This window comes from Lampetra fluviatilis, chromosome 82 (assembly GCF_964198595.1).
Source record: "Lampetra fluviatilis chromosome 82, kcLamFluv1.1, whole genome shotgun sequence".
Classification (NCBI taxonomy): Eukaryota; Metazoa; Chordata; class Hyperoartia; order Petromyzontiformes; family Petromyzontidae; genus Lampetra; species Lampetra fluviatilis.
Genome location: NC_136356.1, coordinates 69,815 through 92,500, shown reverse-complemented (window position 1 = coordinate 92,500; position 22,686 = coordinate 69,815). Strand labels below are relative to the sequence as shown.

The following is a 22,686-nucleotide window of genomic DNA, read 5'->3' as shown; positions in this document are numbered from 1 at the left end:
CAGACACACACACACACACACACAGACACACACACACACAGACACACACACAGACACACACACACACGTGTCACGTGACCGTGGTTTACCGTCAAAGATGACCGGCCTCTGCCAAGACTTCTTTCTGAGCTGCAAAACCCCGTCAGTCACCGCCTTCCACGCTTCTGTGGGTGGGGGAGAGATGTCATCATCATCACCATCATCACCATCATCACCATCATCATCACCACCATCAACATCACCAACATCATCATCACTATCATCATCACCACCACCATCATCACCATCATCACTACCACCATCAACATCACCAACATCATCATCACTATCATCATCATCACCACCATCATCATCATCACCATCATCTCCACCATCATCATCATCACTATCATCACCACCACCATCATCATCATCACCATCATCACCATCATCTCCACCATCATCATCAACATCACCACTACCACTATCATCATCACCACCATGAGCGTAGGCACCGTGCACGGAGCGTGAGTGCTGGGTGAGTGTTGGGTGAGTGTTGGGTGAGCACTGGGTGAGAGGTGGGTGAGTGAGTGTTGGGTGAGTGAGTGTTGGGTGAGCACTGGGTGAGTGTTGGGTGAGTGTTGGGTGAGCACTGGGTGAGTGGTGGGTGAGCACTGGGTGAGCACTGGGTGAGCGTAGGGTGAGCGTAGGGTGAGCGTAGGGTGAGCGTTGGGTGAGCGTAGGGTGAGCGTAGGGTGAGCGTAGGGTGAGCACTGGGTGAGCGTAGGGTGAGCGTAGGGTGAGCGTTGGGTGAGCGTTGGGTGAGCGTAGGGTGAGCGTAGGGTGAGCGTAGGGTGAGCGTTGGGTGAGCGTAGGGTGAGCGTAGGGTGAGCGTAGGGTGAGCGTAGGGTGAGCGTAGGGTGAGTGTAGGGTGAGTGTAGGGTGAGCGTTGGGTGAGCGTAGGGTGAGCGTAGGGTGAGCGTAGGGTGAGCGTAGGGTGAGCGTAGGGTGAGCATAGGGTGAGCATTGGGTGAGCGTAGGGTGAGCGTAGGGTGAGTGTAGGGTGAGTGTAGGGTGAGTGTTGGGTGAGTGGTGGGTGAGTGGTGGGTGAGTGAGCGTAGGGTGAGCGTAGGGTGAGTGAGTGTAGGGTGAGTGAGTGTTGGGTGAGCATTGGGTGAGTGTAGGGTGAGCGTAGGGTGAGCATAGGGTGAGCGTAGGGTGAGCGTAGGCACCGTGCACGGAGTGCGAGCGCACGAAAAACCCGTCGTCGCTGGCGATCTCCACGATGAGGCCGGGCTTCTCCGCCTCGCCGGGGGGGGGCGGTCGCCCCGGCAACGACCCCGACGACCCCGGCAACGACCCCGACCCCGGCAACGACCCCGGCGGTGACCCCGGCAGCGGCGGTGACCCCACGGCGGACGTGTTGGCGTTGGCGGGGGCCGAATTGGTGGCAGCGGTGGGGATTGGTTTGGTGGCAGCGGTGGGAGCTGGTTTGGTGGCAGCGGTGGGGATTGGTTTGGTGGCAGCGGTGGGAGCTGCTGGTTTGGTGGCAGCGGTGGGGGAGGAGGAGGAGGAGGGGCAATCCCACGTGGATCCAACGGCAGCGAAATCTCCGCAATCGCCGCTGTCGCTGTCGTCGTCATCATCATCATCGTAGCCGTCATCGTCGTCGTCGTCGTAGTAGTCGTCGTGACGACGCGGCTCATGCTGCGGCCGCCGCCGCTTGCCGCTCTGCTGCAGCTGCTGCTGGTGGTGCTGCTGCTGCAGCTGCTGGTGGTGCTGGTGGTGTCGCCGGTGGTGTCGCCGCTGCCTCAGCCGCTGGCGCCGCTGGGACTCCTCGAGCTCAGCGGCAGCTTGGCGGCGCAGCAGCAGCGCCAGCAGCGGGGAGTTGAACGACTCCTCATCGGTGCCCTCCTCACACGCTGGGGGGCGGGGGGGGGGGGGGTGGAGAGGGAGGGAGGGAGAGAGGGAGGGGAGGGAGGGGAGGGAGGGAGGGGAGGGAGGGAGTGAAGGGAGGAGAGGGAGGGGAGGAGAGGAAGGAGAGTGAGGGAGGGAGGGAGGAGAGGGAGGGAGGGGAGGGTGGAGAGGGAGGGAGGGGAGGGAGGGGAAGGAGGAGAGTGGAGGGAGGGGAGGCAGGGAGGGGAGGCAGGGAGGGGAGGCAGGGAGGGGGGTGTTAATCAGTGAGATACAAAGACAAAGCTCCCCCGTATAGCACTCGGCAGACTGTTGGGGCAAGTGCTGCCGGCAACGAACGGCGCACTGTGGAGCACTTTGAGAATACCAACTCTACAAACCCAGATCACGACGATAATGTGCATGTGTGTGTGTGTGTCTGTGTGTGTGTGTGTGCGTGTGTGTGTGCGTGCGTGTCTGTGTGTGTGTGTCTGCGTGCGTGTGTGTATCAATGTGTGTGTCTGTGTGTGTGTCTGTGTGTGTGTCTCACGTGTACACAAGGCTGCCAGCTCCTCGGCGCGGGTGCTGAAGTTGCAAGAGGAGATCATGGTGGCGGTGGTGGCCATGGTGGCGGTGGTGGCGGCGGTGGTGGCAGGCAGATTCACGACGCCCATCCTGACGCACACAAACACAAACACGTGTCTGTCTGTCGTGCACATCTGTCTGTCGTGCAACGAATGCGCCGTCCAACCAAGTTCCTACCTGCCAATTCGGGATGAACCACAGCGAGAGAGACGCTGCGGTCAAGGGTGGTACAGGTGTGAGATGGGCACTCACCCCTCGCTAATCTCTAGCAACACACAACAGCCGGCGTGTGCCGGGCTCTGCCATCTCACATCCACTCACCCAGGGGGTTCACATACTCTCAGATTTTTTCGGTAAAGTCACCGTGTAGGTAAAAAAATAAAATCAAATTAAAATAAAATAATAAAAATCACGACAACGTTTCGGAGGCAACACACAAGTCTCAGATTTATAGCTTCTTTCGTGACTGCAGGGATTCATCTTATTGGTTCTTTCGGTAAAGTCACGTAGAAGGGAAGTAATAAAATAATAAAAACAAAACATAATAAAATACTTCTCACAATAATTCTCACGACGTTTCGGCCACAACGCAAGCAGCTGCTTGCGTTGTGGCCGAAACGTCGTGAGAATTATTTTATTATGTTTTGTTTTTATTATTTTATTACTTCCCTTCTACGTGACTTTACCGAAAGAACCAAGAAGACAAGTCTCCATCATCAGCTGTGGGACCGTCACAGCTAAAATTACTGCATCTAGTGAGGAAAATTCGAAAAGACCAACCCTTAAATACAAGTTAGGGGGGGAGGGGATTATCTGAATGTGGTAGCCAGGGAATGGGACGTGTTGGGGTGGTGGCCGGGCTACGAGAGACATTGGTCAGCTTCAAATCTACAATTACCCAGGAGGGCTGTGTACAGTACAGCGGACATCACAACGCGTACAGTACAGACACATTCTTAGGTTTTTTCGGTAAAGTCGCGTAGGTAAAAAATTAAAATTAATAAAAGTAAAATTAAAATAAAATAAAAATCACGACGTTTCGGAGGCAACACAAGCCTCTGTCTTCAGGTGGAACCGTCACAGCACGATGGCTGTATCAAGTGAGAGAAATTCCAAGAAAATAGTCCTTGTATATATACTGGTTGAGGGTGGGAGGAGCCAAGGTAGGCCCTGAATATTATTTCTGTGAGGTTCAGTGCGGCTGAAGCACGCTGTTAGGAATGAGCCTTTGTTGTGTAAACTAGGTGTGGCTGATGTGAAGGTTCGTGTGAAAGAGACTGAGCCTTTTGTTATGTGGAGGTGGTGCGGCTGAAATCGCTGCCAGGAAATGAGTCTTTGTTGTGTAGAATGGTTGACTGAGCCTATTGTTATGTAGAGGTGGTGCGGCTGAAATCGCTGCCAGGAAATGAGTCTTTGTTGTGTAGAATGGTTGACTGAGCCTTTTGTTATGTAGAGGTGGTGCGGCTGAAATCGCTGCCAGGAGATGAGTCTTTGTTGTGTAGAATGGTTGACTGAGCCTATTGTTATGTAGAGGTGGTGCGGCTGAAATCGCTGCCAGGAAATGAGTCTTTGTTGTGTAGAATGGTTGACTGAGCCTTTTGTTATGTAGAGGTGGTGCGGCTGAAATCGCTGCCAGGAGATGAGTCTTTGTTGTGTAGAATGGTTGACTGAGCCTTTTGTTATGTGGAGGTGGTGCGGCTGAAATCGCTGCCAGGAAATGAGTCTTTGTTGTGTAGAATGGTTGACTGAGCCTATTGTTATGTAGAGGTGGTGCGGCTGAAATCGCTGCCAGGAAATGAGTCTTTGTTGTGTAGAATGGTTGACTGAGCCTTTTGTTATGTAGAGGTGGTGCGGCTGAAATCGCTGCCAGGAGATGAGTCTTTGTTGTGTAGAATGGTTGACTGAGCCTATTGTTATGTAGAGGTGGTGCGGCTGAAATCGCTGCCAGGAAATGAGTCTTTGTTGTGTAGAATGGTTGACTGAGCCTTTTGTTATGTAGAGGTGGTGCGGCTGAAATCGCTGCCAGGAGATGAGTCTTTGTTGTGTAGAATGGTTGACTGAGCCTTTTGTTATGTGGAGGTGGTGCGGCTGAAATCGCTGCCAGGAAATGAGTCTTTGTTGTGTAGAATGGTTGACTGAGCCTATTGTTATGTAGAGGTGGTGCGGCTGAAATCGCTGCCAGGAAATGAGTCTTTGTTGTGTAGAATGGTTGACTGAGCCTATTGTTATGTAGAGGTGGTGTGGCTGAAATCGCTGCCAGGAAATGAGTCTTTGTTGTGTAGAATGGTTGACTGAGCCTATTGTTATGTGGAGGTGGTGCGGCTGAAATCGCTGCCAGGAAATGAGTCTTTGTTGTGTAGAATGGTTGACTGAGCCTATTGTTATGTAGAGGTGGTGCGGCTGAAATCGCTGCCAGGAAATGAGTCTTTGTTGTGTAGAATGGTTGACTGAGCCTATTGTTATGTAGAGGTGGTGCGGCTGAAATCGCTGCCAGGAGATGAGTCTTTGTTGTGTAGAATGGTTGACTGAGCCTATTGTTATGTAGAGGTGGTGCGGCTGAAATCGCTGCCAGGAGATGAGTCTTTGTTGTGTAGAATGGTTGACTGGGCCTATTGTTATGTAGAGGTGGTGCGGCTGAAATCACTGCACCTGAAGACGAAAGTTTGTGTTGCCTCCGAAACGTCGTGATTTTAATTTTATTTCTATTTTACTTTCATTAATTTTTTACCTACGTGACTTTACCGAAAAAACCTAAGAATATGAATCCTTGCAGTCACAAAAGCTTCAAATCTAGAATCAGGTGGTAGTGATGGAGGTGATGGTGGTGGTAGTGGTAAAGGTGGTAGTGGTGGTGGTAGTGGTGGTAGTGGAGGTGGTAGTGATGGAGGTGATGGTGGTGGTGGAGGTGTTAGTGGTAAAGGTGGTAGTGGTGGTGGTGGTAGTGGTGAAGGTGATAGAGTTGGTAGTGGTGGTGGTGGAAGTGGTAGTGATGGTAGTAGTGGTGGTGGTGGAGGTGGTAGTGGTAAAGGTGGTAGTGGTGGTGGTAGTGGTGGTAGTGGAGGTGGTAGTGATGGAGGTGGTAGTGATGGAGGTGATGGTGGTGGTGGTAAAGGTGGTAGTGGTGGTAGTGGAGGTGGTAGTGATGGAGGTGGTGGTGGTGGAGGTGATGGTGGTGGTGGTAAAGGTGGTAGTGGTGGTAGTGGTAGTGGAGGTGGTAGTGGTGTAGGTGGTAGTGGTGGAGGTGGTGGTGGTAGTGATGGCAGTGGAGGTAATGGTGGTAGTGGTGGAGGGTTGTGGATGAGAGCTTCACCTCTCCACCCTCTCATCGTCTTCATCGTCGTCGTCATCTTCCTCCTCCTCTGCCTCGTCTCCCGTGTCCCCAAATTCCGACAGATTGAACGACGGCATCTTGATGCGGACACGCTTGTTGCTGCAACATCGTCAACAGCAACATCGGCATCATCATCAACAGCAACATCGTCAACATCGTCATCATCATCATCATCATCTTCATCATCATCATCGGCATCATCATCAACAGCAACATCGTCAACATCGTCATCATCGTCATCATCTTCAGCATCATCATCATCGGCAACATCGTCATCATCGTCAGCAACATCGTCATCATCGTCATCATCGTCAACAGCAACATCGTCATCATCGTCATCATCATCATCGTCATCGTCGTCATCGTCGTCAACAGCAACATCGTCATCATCGTCAACAGCAACATCGTCATCGTCGTCATCGTCATCATCGTCATCATCGTCATCATCATCATCGTCATCGTCGTCAACAGCAACATCGTCATCATCGTCAACAGCAACATCGTCATCGTCGTCATCATCGTCATTATCATCATCATCAACAACAGCAACATCGTCATCGTCGTCAGCACCACCACCACCACACGAGAGGAGACTAATACTCACAGCGACAGAGTGGCCTGGGGCTTACAGCTTCCCACACCTCACCGCCACGCCCCCTTCAATCTTTTGTTCAGACACACACACAGCCACACACACAGACACACACAGCCACACACACAGACACAGACACACACACACACACATAGACACACAAACACACATCTCCTCACTCACCCGTGCTGCGTCCCCGCTGCCCCAGACTCATCGCCACCAACGCCACCGGCACCGGCACCGCCGCGGGCACCAGCAGCGACCTCGTCCCTCCACCTCTTCTTGCCCCTTGCGTCTCCCGCAGCAGCAGCAGCCGCAGCTGGAGCAGCCGCAGCAGGAGGCTGCTGCTGCTGCTTCGAGGGCAACGGCAGGAAGTCGCCGCCGGCGCGGAATACTCTGCACAGCGATTCCAGTCCCAGCTGGCAGCTCTCCGCCAGCTTGCCTGCCGGGGCAAACGACGGCACAGCCGACGGCGCCGGCATCGGCGCCCTGGCGTTTGACGCCTTCTGCTGCTGCTGCTGCAGCTGTTGCAGCTGCTGCTGATGCTGCAGCTGCAGCTGCTGCTGCTGCTGCGTCGTCGGTGGCTGCTGCTGCTGCGGTTGTTGTTTGGGCTTCGGACGCCTCGTGGTGGTGGCGGTGGTGGCGGTGGTCGTGGTGGTGGCGGCGGCGGCGGCAGCTGCCAGCGCCGCGCCAAACGGGTTCCACAGGGAGGAGGCGGTAGTGGCGGTACTACTACTACCACAACCGGCACCGCCGCCGGGTGCTAGCCGCCCACATCCTGCTGCTGCTGCTGCGGTGGTGGTAGTGGTGGTGACGCCTGTGCCGACGCTGGTGGTCGTGGTCGTGGCGCTCATCATCGTGGTGGTGGTGACGCCGCCGCCGCCGAACCCGGAGCAACTGCGCGACGGATCCGGCGCCGGCCTGGCACCGACGCCGTAGAGCCCCGACATCGCGGCAAACTGCTGCCGCTGCTGCTGCAGCTGCTGCTGTTGCTGCTGCAGCTGCTGTAGTTGCTGCTGCTGTTGTTGCTGCTGCTGTTGCTGCAGCTGCTGTTGCTGCTGCTGCTGTTGCTGCTGCTGCTGCTGTTGCTGTTGCTGCAGGGTTTTGGCAATGCTGGGAGGCGGTGGCGGCGGCGGCGGACCGACCGCCGGCGCCGGCTGCGCGAAGTTGAGCGGCGAGCCGACCGCCAGGAAGCGCAGCATGAAGTTGCCGGCACCGCCGCCACCGCCGCGGTCAAAACCAGCGGCGGCCTCGGGCGACATCATCAGCTGGTGCTGCTGCTGGTGGTGCTGGTGCATCATGGACGAAGGCAGAGAGATGATGGTCACGTTGGAGTTGCCGGCGGCCCCCACGCTGGCGCCGCCCACGCCGGCGAGCAGCTGGTGCTGGTGGTACTGCCGGTGCTGGCTGCCGAACAGCACCAGCGGCTGCGGCGTCGGCCGCGACGCCGGCTGAGCGGCGCCGTCCGGCATCTTGCCGAGGAACGGCGGAGGAGGCGCCGGCGGGGACACGAGGCTGGCGCCGGAGCCGTCGGCCGAGACGAGGAAGACCCGGGGCGGGGGGAGGGTCGGGGGCGGAGCGTCGGGCGGCCCCGGCGAGGGAACCGCCGAGGTCACCGCCGGCGCTCCGTGGCCGTTGGGGAGCGGCGGCGGCGGTGGCGGCGGCGGTGCGAACGACCAGGTGAGGCCCGGCGATGAGAGCGTGAACATCGGCGGCGCCGCGGTGAACGGGACGACGCACGCCGCCGTCGGGAGGGTCCACGTCGCCGTGGAAGGAGCCGCGAGTGTCGGCGCGGTCGCCGCGGCAACCGCGGTCGCCGCGGTAACCGGAGTTTCCGCGGTCCTTGAAATTGCAGCGGTCCCCGTGGTCGCCACGGTAACCGCGGTCCCCGTAGTCGCCACGGTAACCGCGGTCCCCGTAGTGGCCACGGAAACCGCGGTCCCCGTAGTCGCCACGGTAACCGCGGTCCCCGTAGTGGCCATGGTAACCGCGGTCCCCGTAGTCGCCACGGTAACCGCCGCGGTCGCCACGGTCCCCGAAGTTTCCGCATTACTTGAAGTTGAAACGGTCCCCGCAGTCGCCACGGTAACCGCGGTCGCCACGGAATTTTCCCCTGGCCCCTCCTCCTTCTCCTCCTCCGCCTCTTCCTCCTCGCGCAAGGGGTTGCCGTGGCGAGTTGCCACGGCGACAGCCGCGGCCGTGGCAACCGCCTCCGCCTCCGCCGCCGCAGCCGGAACGCTCCGACTACGGCGACCGATCGGCTCCGCTCTCCCTACCACGCCGGAACCGCCGCCACCGCCAGAAGCGCCACCACGGGCGTTGCCGGCGCGGCAGTCGAGGCTGTGGGTGCGGCGCAGCTGCCGGCCGCTGGCGGCGCCGCCGGCGCCATCCCCGGCTCGCCGGAGGTCCACGAAGCTCGACTGAAGTTTGGGGTCCGTGAGCAGCAGCTGGGCAATGGAGACCGGCAGGTGGAAAGAGGTGGAGGTGGTGGTGGCATCGCCGCCGTGGCCACTGCCAGCCGCAGAAGTAGCCGCAGAAGTAGCCGCAGAAGTAGTGGCAGATGTAGCGGCAGAAGTAGCCGCAGATGTAGTGGCAGAAGTAGCCGCAGAAGTAGCCGCAGCGGCAGCGTCACCGGCAACACCGCAACTACCGGCGGTAGCGGCGTCATTAGCGGCGGCGGTGGCACCGTCACTGTCACCACGACCGTCGGAGGCCTTGACGGCCGTCGTCCCGGCCGCACGTCGCTCCATTGCCGCAGCCGCCGGTGACGCCGCGACCGGCGTCGGCGTCGTCGATGCGCCGGCGCTACCGGCACCGCTGCCGCTTGCGGACGCCGCCTCGCCGTCACCGTCGCCAGCGCCGTTGTCCTCGCCGTCGTCGTCCGCGCCATCCACCTGCCCGCCGATCCGCATCTCCCCCTCCTCCTGCGCCGGTAGCGGCGGCGGCGGCGAGCGATGATCGCCGGCGGTGACGGCGTTGGCGGCGCCGACGTCGAAGACGAGGCGCGGCAAAGCGGAGTAGCGGCCACCGCAGCCGCCGCCCTCGTCGTCGTCAGAGGAAGGAATCGGAGCTGCCGCTGGAGCCGCATTGTCACCCTGTTGCTGCTGCTGCTGATGCTGCTGCTGCTGCAGCTGTAGCTGCTGATGCTGCTGCTGCTGATGCAGCTGCTGCTGTAGCAGCTGCTGCTGCAGCATCTCGTCCAACAGGAGGTGGAGCTCCGGGTCGGCCAGCGCCGCCGCCGCCGACGCCTCCGCCGAGGCCTCGTCGCCGTGGCGACCGGAGGGGAGGCCGCCGCCGCCGGGGCGGTACGGGAGCTGCCCGGGCGGAGGGGCGAGGAGGGCGGCCGGGGGGGGGGCAACGCGCCGCTCCAGGTCGTCCTCCTCCCTGTCCGCGGCCAGCTCCTCTAACGCAAACTGGTACCTGGCCGAAACGACGGACCCCGCCGTGGCCGCCGGGTCCCGCGGCGACGCCGCCGACGTCTCCCCGACGTCGGTGGGGAGCGGCGCGAGAGCCTCGCCGTCACCGCCCCCCGCCGCCCCCCCGATGGACATGGCCACGACGCTCAGCAGCTGCAGGTCGGGAGAGCTGAACGGGGCGAGCGCAGACAGCTCGCAGTCCGGCTGGTGGTGGTGGGCGGTGGTGGTGGGGGGAGATTGGTGGGGGGGGGCAGCAGCGTGGTGGTGGGGGGGGGGCATCTCCTCGTCGCCCGTTGGAGGATGAGGAGGAGGAGCGGGAGGCTCGGATTTTCCACAGAGGGCATTCAGAGGCCTTGCCTGATGCTGCTGCTGATGTAGCTGCTGCTGCTGATGTAGCTGCTGCTGCTGATGATGTAGCTGCTGCTGATGATGATGTAGCTGCTGATGATGATGATCGTGGTTGAGCAGCCCGACCAAATCAAGGCAATCGGCCAGCCCCTCCTCAACGGAGACACCACCACCACCACCAACGACACCAACACCACCACCAACACCACCACCGACACCACCACCGACACCGTCACCACCGCAAGGCAGCAGCGAGCGCTCGCTGCTCCTGTGCAGCTCAGGCTGCTGAGTTAGACTCCTGCCCAGTGGTGTCCCCTTCTCCTGCTGCTGCGGCTGCTGCGGCTGCTGCGGCTGCTGCTGCTGCGGCTGCTGCTGCAGGTGGTGATGGGCGACGGGCACAGACACCAACGTCGAGCCGGACGACGCCGACGAGGACGACGACGAGGACGAGGAGGAGGCGGCGATGGCGGTGATCCGCGGTGGCCGTGCCGGCGCCGGCGGCGACAGGAGGTAGTGCGGTTTGCGCGCGGGGATCCGCCGGCGCACCGGGGAGACCGACTCGTCGCTGACCATGATGATGTGAGACGCTCGGCGGGGCGGGCTCCCTGGGGAGGCACGCGGGGGGGGGGGGGGGGTTGTAGAGTATAGTGTAGTGTGTAGTGTATAGTGTAGTGTATAGTGTAGTAGTGTAGTAGTGTATAGTGTAGTAGTGTATAGTGTAGTAGTGTATAGTGTAGTAGTGTATAGTGTAGTAGTGTATAGTGTAGTAGTGTATAGTGTAGTGTATAGTGTAGTAGTGTATAGTGTAGTAGTGTATAGTGTAGTAGAGTATAGTGTAGTGTATAGTGTATAGTATAGTGTAGTGTATAGTGTAGTAGTGTATAGTGTAGTAGTGTATAGTGTAGTGTATAGTGTAGTAGTGTAGAGTGTAGTAGAGTATAGTGTAGTGTATAGTGTAGTGTAGTGTATAGTGTAGTAGTGTATAGTGTAGTAGTGTATAGTGTAGTAGTGTATAGTGTAGTAGTGTATAGTGTAGTGTATAGTGTAGTGTAGTAGTATAGTGTAGTAGTGTATAGTGTAGTAGTGTATAGTGTAGTGTAGTAGTGTATAGTGTAGTAGTGTGTAGTGAGTAGTGTAGTAGTGTATAGTGTAGTATAGTAGTGTATAGTGTAGTGTATAGTGTAGTGTGTAGTAGTGTATAGTGTAGCAATGGAGAAGTGTAGGGTAGCAGTGGAGAGGTGTAGGGTAGCAGTGGAGAGGTGTAGGGTAGCAGTGGAGAAGAGTAGGGTAGCAGTGGAGAAGTGTAGGGTAGCAGTGGAGAAGTGTAGGGTAGCAGTGGAGAAGTGTAGGGTAGCAGTGGAGAGGTGTAGGGTAGCAGTGGAGAAGAGTAGGGTAGCAGTGGAGAAGTGTAGGGTAGCAGTGGAGAAGTGTAGGGTAGCAGTGGAGAAGAGTAGGGTAGCAGTGGAGAAGAGTAGGGTAGCAGTGGAGAAGTGTAGGGTAGCAGTGGAGAAGTGTAGGGTAGCAGTGGAGAAGTGTAGGGTAGCAGTGGAGAAGAGTAGGGTAGCAGTGGAGAAGAGTAGGGTAGCAGTGGAGAAGTGTAGGGTAGCAGTGGAGAGGTGTGGGGTAGCAGTGGAGAAGTGTAGGGTAGCAGTGGAGAAAAGTAGGGTAGCAGTGGAGAAGTGTAGGGTAGCAGTGGAGAGGTGTAGGGTAGCAGTGGAGAGGTGTAGGGTAGCAGTGGAGAGGTGTAGGGTAGCAGTGGAGAGGTGTAGGGTAGCAGTGGAGAGGTGTAGGGTAGCAGTGGAGAGGTGTAGGGTAGCAGTGGAGAAGCGTAGGGTAGCAGTGGAGAAGTGTAGGGTAGCAGTGGAGAAGTGTAGGGTAGCAGTGGAGAGGTGTAGGGTAGCAGTGGAGAGGTGTAGGGTAGCAGTGGAGAAGTGTAGGGTAGCAGTGGAGAAGTGTAGGGTAGCAGTGGAGAAGTACAGAGTAGCAGTGGAGAAGTGTAGGGTAGCAGTGGAGAGGTGTAGGGTAGCAGTGGAGAAGCGTAGGGTAGCAGTGGAGAGGTGTAGGGTAGCAGTGGAGAAGTGTAGGGTAGCAGTGGAGAAGTGTAGGGTAGCAGTGGAGAAGTGTAGGGTAGCAGTGGAGAGGTGTAGGGTAGCAGTGGAGAAGTGTAGGGTAGCAGTGGAGAAGTGTAGGGTAGCAGTGGAGAAGTGTAGGGTAGCAGTGGAGAAGTACAGAGTAGCAGTGGAGAAGTGTAGGGTAGCAGTGGAGAGGTGTAGGGTAGCAGTGGAGAAGTGTAGGGTAGCAGTGGAGAGGTGTAGGGTAGCAGTGGAGAAGTGTAGGGTAGCAGTGGAGAAGCCAGCAGAAAGCGACTGGAGTGTGACGAAAAAGCCGATAAAGAGCGACTGAGTGTGACGAAAAAGCCGATAAAGAGCAACTGAGTGTGACGGAAAAGCCGATAAAGAGCGACTGAGTGTGACGAAAAAGCCGATAAAGAGCGGCTGGAGTGTGCCGGAGAGAGTGGAGAGGAGAGTCGGCAGAGTGAGAGACGCGGAGCGAGCGACGCGGAGCGAGCGAGCGGAGAGCGCGGAGGAGGAATGTTGATCGGTGTTTGCGGAATAAAGTGAGAAAGAAAAGCCAGAAGCTGTCGTGCCGAGTGCAGCACTACATATACATGTGGTGATGGGCAAGCAGGCGAGGTCTGAGCTGGAAAGGAATCCATTTCCGCACGGGAGCACGTCAGCTGTGTTAATGCGGCGACGGAAGCTCATTTCATGCTAATCTCTCTCTCCCTAATCTCCCCTATTAACACAGCTGACGTGATTTTTCGATTTAAAGCTTTCGTAACTGCAGGGATTCATCTTCTTGGTTCTTTCGGAAAAGTCATCACGTAGAAGGGAAGTAATAAAATAATAAAAATAAAACAATATTACGTTTTTATCTTTTATTTTTATTATTTTATTACTTCCCTTCTACGTGACTTTACCGAAAGAACCAAGAAGACAGCTGACAACCTCGGTGTAGCGGCTCTCTCGCTGTGTTTGTTCCTGGTTCAGCAGTTCCACTGCTGGATGATTTTTCCCGCCGGAGGACGACCTCTTGTGTTGCGATCGAAACGTCGTGATTTGTAATTTTTAGTTTTATTTTATTTTCTACCTACGTGACTTTACCGAAATAACCAAAGAGTATAGTGTATAGTGTAGTGTATAGTGTAGTCTAGTAGTGTGTAGTGTAGTGTAGTAGTGTGTAGTGTAGTGTAGTAGTATATAATGTAGTGTAGTAGTAAATAATGTAGTGTAGTAGTGTATAATGTAGTGTAGTAGTATATAATGTAGTGTAGTAGTATATAATGTAGTGTAGTAGTGTATAATGTAGTGTAGTAGTAGTATATGATGTAGTGTCGTAGTATATAATGTAGTGTAGTAGTGTATAGTGTAGTGTAGTAGTGTATAGTGTAGTATACAGTGTAGTGTAGTAGTGTATAATGTAGTGTAGTAATAGTTTATGATGTAGTGTAGTGTATAGTGCAGCGTATATTTGCTGCTGTGTGTGTATCCTCACCAGGGTTTTCGTACGAGGCCACGGCAGCGGCCTTTGCCGCAGCGGCTCCGCCGTCACCGCCGCCGCCGCGCGGAGACCCCGGGGACTTTCCGATTGCCGGGGCCTTGCCGCAGGCCTCGGCGGAAGGCCCGGCCCCTCCGACGTTGGCGGCGGCGGCGGCCGCCAACGTCGCCAGCGCCGGCACCGTCTCGACCGTCCCGGCCGCGTCGTCTGGGTCCCGGGGAGGGGAGGGGGAGTCAGAGCGTGCGGTGAGGGACGCCCACGACCCCCTCTCGCGCACGTCGCAGGGAGGACACCGCAAGCCGTCCCGGCTGCTGCGGCGTCGTCCCGGTGCCGCCGGTGCCGCCGGCGCTCGCCAAACCGTGAGACCGACCCCCGCTGGGCAAGACGATCACGGGGAGAGCTGCCCCCCCCCACCACGCATGGACCCCCACTACGACTGCACGAGACTGGACCTCCCCCCCCCCCGTGCCTGTACGTGCGTGGTGCTCACCCCGTGTGTGCTTGTGCGTGTGTGCTTGTGTGTGCGTGGTGCTCACCCCGTGTGTGCTTGTGTGTGTGTGTGCCTGTGCGTGCGTGGTGCTCACCCCGTGTGTGCTTGTGCGTGCCTGTGTGTGCCTGTGTGTGTGTGTGTGGCGCTCACCCCGTGTGTGCTTGTGCGTGCCTGTGTGTGCCTGTGTGTGCCTGTGTGTGCCTGTGTGTGCGTGCCTGTGCGTGCGTGCCTGTGTGTGCCTGTGTGTGCCTGTGCGTGTGTGTGGCGCTCACCCCGTGTGTGCTTGTGTGTGCCTGTGCGTGCCTGTGTGTGCCTGTGTGTGTGTGTGGCGCTCACCCCGTGTGTGCTTGTGTGTGCCTGTGCGTGCCTGTGTGTGCCTGTGTGTGTGTGTGGCGCTCACCCCGTGTGTGCTTGTGCGTGCCTGTGTGTGCCTGTGTGTGCCTGTGTGTGCGTGCCTGTGCGTGCGTGCCTGTGTGTGCCTGTGTGTGCCTGTGCGTGTGTGTGGCGCTCACCCCGTGTGTGCTTGTGTGTGCCTGTGCGTGCCTGTGTGTGCCTGTGTGTGTGTGTGGCGCTCACCCCGTGTGTGCTTGTGTGTGCCTGTGCGTGCCTGTGTGTGCCTGTGTGTGTGTGTGGCGCTCACCCCGTGTGTGCGTCTCCGTGCTGTGTGACTGGGTGCTATTCACGTCCGGAGCCGCGGGTTTGGGTCGGAACTCGAGAATGCGGCAAGTGTAGACGCAGCGGCGCCCAGCGTGGACCGTGCTCCAGTAGACGCGACGACACCTACACATAGACAATCACATGCATTAGCATCATTTTAGATAATTACGTATTTTTTCATTTAATACATTTTTTTTCAAGACCCCCACATATACAGCAGTGTCTATGTGTGTGTGTCTATGTGTGTGTGTCTATGTGTGTGTGTCTGTGTGTGCATCTATGTGTGTGTGTGTGTCTATGTATGTGTGTCTATGTGTTTGTGTGTCTATGTGTGTGTGTGTCTATGTGTGTGTGTCTATGTGTGTGTGTCTATGTGTGTGTGTGTCTATGTCTGTCTGTGTGTGTCTTTGTGTGTGTCTGTCTGTGTGTGTATGTGTCTATGTCTGTCTGTGTGTGTCTAAGCGGTGTGTCTCACGTGTATCCAATGGGGTAGAGGAAGCCATCGCACTCTGACAGCTCTGTTAGGACTCCCAGGGCATCGATAGTGAGAGAGCCTGCAGACAGATACACACACACAGACACACACATAGATACACACACACATAGACACACACACAGACACACACACAGACACACACACACACATAGACAACAACAACCGCCATTCGCCACTGTTCTTGGTGGTCGAAGATTGGATCACATTTCGATTTAAAGCTTTCGTGACTGCAGGGATTCATCTTCTTGGTTCTTTCGGTAAAGTCACGTAGAAGGGAAGTAATAAAAAAACATAATAAAATAATTCTCACGACGTTTCGGCCACAACGCAAGCAGCCGTCCTCAGGTGAGGGCGGCTGCTTGCGTCGTGAGAATTATTTAATTATGTTTTGTTTTTATTATTTTATTACTTCCCTTCTACGTGATTTACCGAAAGAACCAAGAAGATTGGATCACAGTTTTTCCCCTAATGATGGTAATAGGTGTGGTGCTGCAGGTTACTTTTTTGATGGAATTAAATAGTGATTTGTGATCGCGGGCTATTGAGGCAGATTCCATCTCCTCAGCAACCCGCGACCACCACCCATCCTTGCAGCGCCTCACGGCTCTCCGAACCTCCGAGCGAAGGCTTCGGTAAGCCTCCTCATTCTCCGACGTGGGATGCTGTAGCCGATGAGAGTGGGCCTGTCGCTTTTTCTCAGCCAGCTTGAACACCTCCTCTGTCAGTCAGGGTCTCTGGGGAGGTCTGGACCGTGTACCCAAAGCAGCCATTGCAGCTGCCTGAGTCAGTCCTAAACCTCGCCCATTTACCTTCGACATCAGGAGGAGTGGGGGACGATGCCAACCCCAGCCGCAAGCGATGATGAAATTCTCGCTTGCAACTTTAATCAGCTAGCTGAGACCAGGCCACCTTAGATTTCAATGAGGTCCAGGGTGTACACCCACCACCGGAGTGGAAGAATGGCAGGCGCATCTTACAGATGACTAGTCGATGGTCAGAGGATAGATCAGCTCCACGGTAGGTCCTGGTGTCAAGGACATGGGCTCGCATCCGCTGGTCCGTCACTATGTAGTCCAGCAGATGTTCTTGCTTGGACCCGGCATGCATCCATGATGTTGTGTGGATGCGCTGATGCCGGAAGAGCGTGTTGGTAATTACAAGCCCATGGGCTGCACAAAAATCTAGCAGCCTCCTACCGTTGTTATTGAGCTGATCTGGCCCATGCCTTCCAATCACTCCAGACCAGGTGCCAGCATCATGGCCAACTCAGGCATTGAAGTCACCCAACAAGATGACTCTATCCCGAGGGGCCACTTTAGCCAGCACCTGTGACAGGAGGTCATAGAAGGCATCCGACTCATCGGCCTTGCCTGCATCCCTCCACGGATGTTCGTCTTCTGTGGGGGCATAAGTAGCCACGACCACCACTCCTCGCTTCCGGTTGATGGGAAAACGAGCCAAAAGTAGCCTGGGGCTTACAGCTTCCCACACCTCACCACCACGCTCCCACGCCCCCTTCATTCTTTTGTTCAGAAGAAGAGCCACACCCTGTTGTTTGGCAGTCTCCTGCCCCGAGTGGAAAACTGTCCACCCCTCATGGTGGCAGGAGCCAGAGCCGGTCCACCAGACCTCCTGAATGCCACAAAGATCCAGGCGGTACCGGTCCAGCTCCCGACAGAGGAGTGGCAGCCTCTCCTCCGCAGTGAGCGCTCGAACATTCCACGTGGCCATCCGCAATGGTTTTTCGTTGTTTCTGGAGGAGCCCCGAGGGTGAAGATTCAGTCTCCTGGCTCCGCCAAATGGGGTTGGGCCAGGAGACGTCATAGACGCCTGTCCCCCCGGGGCCTCCGGCACAAGCTTATTAATTAGATATTTTAGACGTGGTTTAGTGGTAATTTATTAAAGGTAGAGGTGTTACCAGCCCCTCACACCTGTCCAGAGCCTCCATTTGGCCACTGTGGTGGTCACAGACGCCATGTAGGGAAAGGCCAATCTGAATTGGCCTTCCCCCCCACAGCACTGTCCACGACAGCGTTGCCCGTCCGGCACCGCGAGGAGGTAGGGGGTTGTTTTACAGGATACAGACACACACACACACAGACACAAACACAGACACACACAGAAACAGACACACGCACACAGACACACACGTACGTGCGAGTGCGTGTGTATGTGCGTGTGTATGTGCGTGTGTACGTGTGTGTGCGAGTGCGTGTCTGTGTGTGAGCATGGGTGTACGTGCGTGTGTCTGCGCGTGTACATGAGTGCGTGTCTGTGAATGTCTGTGAATGTCTGTGCGTGTCTGTGCGTGCGTGTGCGTGCCTGTGTGTGCGTGCCTGTGTGTGCGTGCCTGTGTGTGCGTGCCTGTGTGTGCGTGTCTGTGTGTGAGTGTCTGTGTGTCTGTGTGTGTGTGTGTGTCTGTGTGTGTCTGTGCGTACCGATGATCATCCGCACGGACTCCGGGCTGATGCCATGGAGGAATTTCTTCTTGAGGGCCAAACCCTCGACTTGCACGAAGACTCGGCGAGACACGGCAAAGTCTCCCTCACACAGCGTCTACAGACACACAGTGAGACACACAGTGAGACACACAGTGAGACACACACAGAGAGACACACACAGAGAGACACACAGACACAGAGACACACACAGTGAGACACAGAGACACACAGAGACACACACACAGAGACACACACAGACACACACACACAGAGACACAGTGAGACAGAGAGGCACACAGAGACACACACAGAGACACACACACAGAGAGAGACACACACAGAGACAGAGACACACACAGAGACAGAGACACACACACAGAGACAGACACAGACACACAGAGACCCACACAGAGACACACATAGTGAGATACAGAGACACACAGAGAGTCACACAGAGACACACAGAGACACACAGAGACACACAAAGACGTGCAGTGTGTGTCTGTGTGTGTCTCTGTGTGTGTCTCTGTCTCTCTGTGTCTGTGTGTCTGTGTGTGTGTGTCTGTGTGTCTCTCTCACCCGCGTGGTGACGAGCGAGGCGTGGCGGGTACAGAAGACCTGCTTGTCCTGCTGGAAGCAGCATTGGGCGCGACGTGCACACATGTAGTGTGTGTCTGTGTGTCTCTGTGTCTCTGTGTGTGTCTCTGTGTGTGTGTCTGTGTCTCCGTGTGTATCTGTGTGTGTCTGTGTGTGTCTGTGTGTGTCTCTCTCACCCGCGTGGTGACGAGCGAGGCGTGGCGGGTACAGAAGACCTGCTTGTCCTGCTGGAAGCAACACTGAGCGCGACGTGCACACATGTAGTGGAAGTTGCTGGCACAGGCCGTCAGGAAACAGCCCACCGTGGCACCCTGCTTCTGACAAAGCTCACAGCGCTACGGGGGGGGGTCACGGGGGGGTCACGGGGGGGGAGGGTGGGGGTCACGGGGGGGTCACGGGGGGTCACGGGGGGGTCACGGGGGGGTGGGGTTAGAGAGACCTTCACACTGATCGTAGTGTATAGTGTAGTGTATAGTGTGTAGTGTATAGTGTAGTGTAGTGTATAGTGTAGTGTATAGTGTAGTATATAGTGTAGTGTGTAGTGTAGTATATAGTGTAGTGTGTAGTGTAGTATATAGTGTAGTGTGTAGTGTAGTCACCATGAGCTTGTAGCATATAACGTAGTGTATAGTGTAGTGTGTAGTGTAGTATATAGTGTAGTGTAGTATATAGTGTAGTATATAACGTAGTGTATAGTGTAGTGTAGTATATAGTGTAGTGTGTAGTGTAGTATATAGTGTAGTGTGTAGTGTAGTATATAGTGTAGTGTGTAGTGTAGTGTATAGTGTAGTATATAGTGTAGTATATAGTGTAGTATATAACGTAGTGTATAGTGTAGTGTAGTATGTAGTGTGTAGTGTAGTGTGTAGTGTAGTATGTAGTGTGTAGTGTAGTAGTGTGTAGTGTAGTGTAGTATATAGTGTAGTGTGTAGTGTAGTATATAGTGTAGTGTAGTATATAGTGTAGTGTGTAGTGTAGTCACCATGAGCTTCCCGCGAGTGATGGCTGCGTGGACGTTCCTCAGCGCTCCGCCCGCTTCCTCCACCACCTCAGCGGACCAGAGAGCACAGTTCACATGCAGCCACTCGTTCTGTCCTGCGTAGAGTAGCCTGCCTGCCTCCTACACACAGACACACACAGACAGACAGACACACACAGACACACACAGTCACAGACACACACACAGACAGAGAGCACAGTTCACATGCAGCCACTCGTTCTGTCCTGCGTAGAGTAGCCTGCCTGCCTCCTACACACAGACACACACAGACACACACAGACACACAGACACACACAGTCACAGACAAACACACAGACAGAGAGCACAGTTCACATGCAGCCACTCGTTCTGTCCTGCGTAGAGTAGCCTGCCTGCCTCCTACACACAGACACACACAGACAGACAGACACACACAGACACACACACACACACAGAGAGCACAGTTCACATGCAGCCACTCGTTCTGTCCTGCGTAGAGTAGCCTGCCTGCCTCCTACACACAGACACACACAGACAGACAGACACACACAGACACACACAGTCACAGACACACACACAGACAGAGAGCACAGTTCACATGCAGCCACTCGTTCTGTCCTGCGTAGAGTAGCCTGCCTGCCTCCTACACACAGACACACACAGACAGACAGACACACACAGACACACACACACACACAGAGAGCACAGTTCACATGCAGCCACTCGTTCTGTCCTGCGTAGAGTAGCCTGCCTGCCTCCTACACACAGACACACACAGACAGACAGACACACACAGACACACACACACACACAGAGAGCACAGTTCACATGCAGCCACTCGTTCTGTCCTGCGTAGAGTAGCCTGCCTGCCTCCTACACACAGACACACACAGACACACACAGACACACACAGACACACACAGACACACACAGTCACAGACACACACACAGACAGAGAGCACAGTTCACATGCAGCCACTCGTTCTGTCCAGCGTAGAGTAGCCTGCCTGCCTCCTACACACAGACACACACAGTCACACACACACACACACAGATACACACACACACACACAGAGAGCACAGTTCACATGCAGCCACTCGTTCTGTCCAGCGTAGAGTAGCCTGCCTGCCTCCTACACACAGACACACACACAGTCACAGACACACACACACAGACACACAGACAGAGAGCACAGTTCACATGCAGCCACTCGTTCTGTCCTGCGTAGAGTAGCCTGCCTGCCTCCTACACACAGACACACACAGACACACACAGACACACAGACACACACAGTCACAGACAAACACACAGACAGAGAGCACAGTTCACATGCAGCCACTCGTTCTGTCCTGCGTAGAGTAGCCTGCCTGCCTCCTACACACAGACACACACAGACAGACAGACACACACAGACACACACACACACACAGAGAGCACAGTTCACATGCAGCCACTCGTTCTGTCCTGCGTAGAGTAGCCTGCCTGCCTCCTACACACAGACACACACAGACAGACAGACACACACAGACACACACAGTCACAGACACACACACAGACAGAGAGCACAGTTCACATGCAGCCACTCGTTCTGTCCTGCGTAGAGTAGCCTGCCTGCCTCCTACACACAGACACACACAGACAGACAGACACACACAGACACACACACACACACAGAGAGCACAGTTCACATGCAGCCACTCGTTCTGTCCTGCGTAGAGTAGCCTGCCTGCCTCCTACACACAGACACACACAGACAGACAGACACACACAGACACACACACACACACAGAGAGCACAGTTCACATGCAGCCACTCGTTCTGTCCTGCGTAGAGTAGCCTGCCTGCCTCCTACACACAGACACACACAGACACACACAGACACACACAGACACACACAGACACACACAGTCACAGACACACACACAGACAGAGAGCACAGTTCACATGCAGCCACTCGTTCTGTCCAGCGTAGAGTAGCCTGCCTGCCTCCTACACACAGACACACACAGTCACACACACACACACACAGATACACACACACACACACAGAGAGCACAGTTCACATGCAGCCACTCGTTCTGTCCAGCGTAGAGTAGCCTGCCTGCCTCCTACACACAGACACACACACAGTCACAGACACACACACACAGACACACAGACAGAGAGCACAGTTCACATGCAGCCACTCGTTCTGTCCTGCGTAGAGTAGCCTGCCTGCCTCCTACACACAGACACACACAGTCACAGACACACACAGTCACAGACACACACACAGACAGACACACACACAGACACACACACACAGTCACAGACACACACACAGACAGAGAGCACAGTTCACGTGCAGCCACTCGTTCTGTCCTGCGTACAACAGCCTGCCTGCCTCCTACACACAGACACACACAGACACACAGTCACACACAGACACATAGACACACACACACACAGTCACAGAGACACAGACACACACAGACACAAAGATAAAGATCCCCCGTGTAGCCTTAACAAACTGTAGGGGCAAGTGCTGTTAGCGAGCACCTATGAAGGCCGGCACGGCACACGAGGGGGCGGGTGGCCAGCACCACGCCCGGCCGCCTTTGTCTCCCTAGTGGCGATGTTTACACACCGCACCAGGTACTCATTTCAGGCTGAGTCGACCTAGGGGAGGCCCAGGACCGGTTCAGATAATAGTCACTGGTGTTAGCCGTGAGCGGGAATCGAACCTGGGTGGCCAGGTTCATAGCGCAGCACGCTAACCGCTACACCACCGCTCACACACACACAGACACACAAGACACACACACAGACACACACACACACACAGATACAGTGTGCAGTGCAGTGTACAGTGCGGTGTGCAGTGCAGTGTGCAGTGCAGTGTACAGTGCGGTGTACAGTGCGGTGTACAGTGCGGTGTACAGTGCACACACGTCGGGCTGCAGGTCTCCGCACTCGAGGCAGAGGCAGCACTGGCGGCAGTCGAGGGCTGAGGGCGGCGGAGTGGAGCTCAGCCACGGGGACACACACCCTGCACACGCACACAGTCACACACACACACAGTCAGATACACACACACACAGTCACACACACACACAGTCAGATACACACACACACAGTCACACACACACACAGTCAGATACACACACACACAGTCACACACACACACAGATATACACAGTCACACACACACACACAGATATACACAGTCACACACACAGTCACACACACAGTCACACACACAGTCACACACACACACAGTCACACACACACACATACACACACAGTCAGATACACAGTCACACGCACAGTCACACACACACATA

General features: G+C 55.7%; 2 protein-coding genes across 2 annotated transcripts in view; both read right to left on the bottom strand.

Moving 5' to 3' along the window:
- The window catches only part of LOC144953743 (uncharacterized), a 23,196-nt gene extending 4,715 nt beyond the window's left edge, over window positions 1-18,481 (bottom strand). Inside the window, exons 1-10 of the mRNA XM_078884331.1 lie at window positions 18,366-18,481; window positions 17,784-17,901; window positions 15,325-15,403; window positions 14,833-14,972; window positions 13,700-13,909; window positions 6,564-10,749; window positions 5,768-5,887; window positions 2,423-2,547; window positions 1,212-1,901; window positions 90-164 (exon numbers count right to left, since the gene is read on the bottom strand). Of these exons, the coding sequence (XP_078740457.1) occupies window positions 90-164; window positions 1,212-1,901; window positions 2,423-2,547; window positions 5,768-5,887; window positions 6,564-10,749; window positions 13,700-13,909; window positions 14,833-14,972; window positions 15,325-15,403; window positions 17,784-17,901; window positions 18,366-18,449 (5,827 nt within the window). The 5' untranslated portion in view covers window positions 18,450-18,481. The remainder of the gene's footprint in view (window positions 1-89; window positions 165-1,211; window positions 1,902-2,422; window positions 2,548-5,767; window positions 5,888-6,563; window positions 10,750-13,699; window positions 13,910-14,832; window positions 14,973-15,324; window positions 15,404-17,783; window positions 17,902-18,365) is intronic.
- Window positions 18,482-21,668: 3,187 nt separating this feature from the next.
- LOC144953757 (histone-lysine N-methyltransferase 2A-like) overlaps window positions 21,669-22,686 on the bottom strand; it is a 63,050-nt gene continuing 62,032 nt past the window's right edge. Inside the window, exons 18-19 of the mRNA XM_078884350.1 lie at window positions 22,294-22,391; window positions 21,669-21,749 (exon numbers count right to left, since the gene is read on the bottom strand). Of these exons, the coding sequence (XP_078740476.1) occupies window positions 21,669-21,749; window positions 22,294-22,391 (179 nt within the window). The remainder of the gene's footprint in view (window positions 21,750-22,293; window positions 22,392-22,686) is intronic.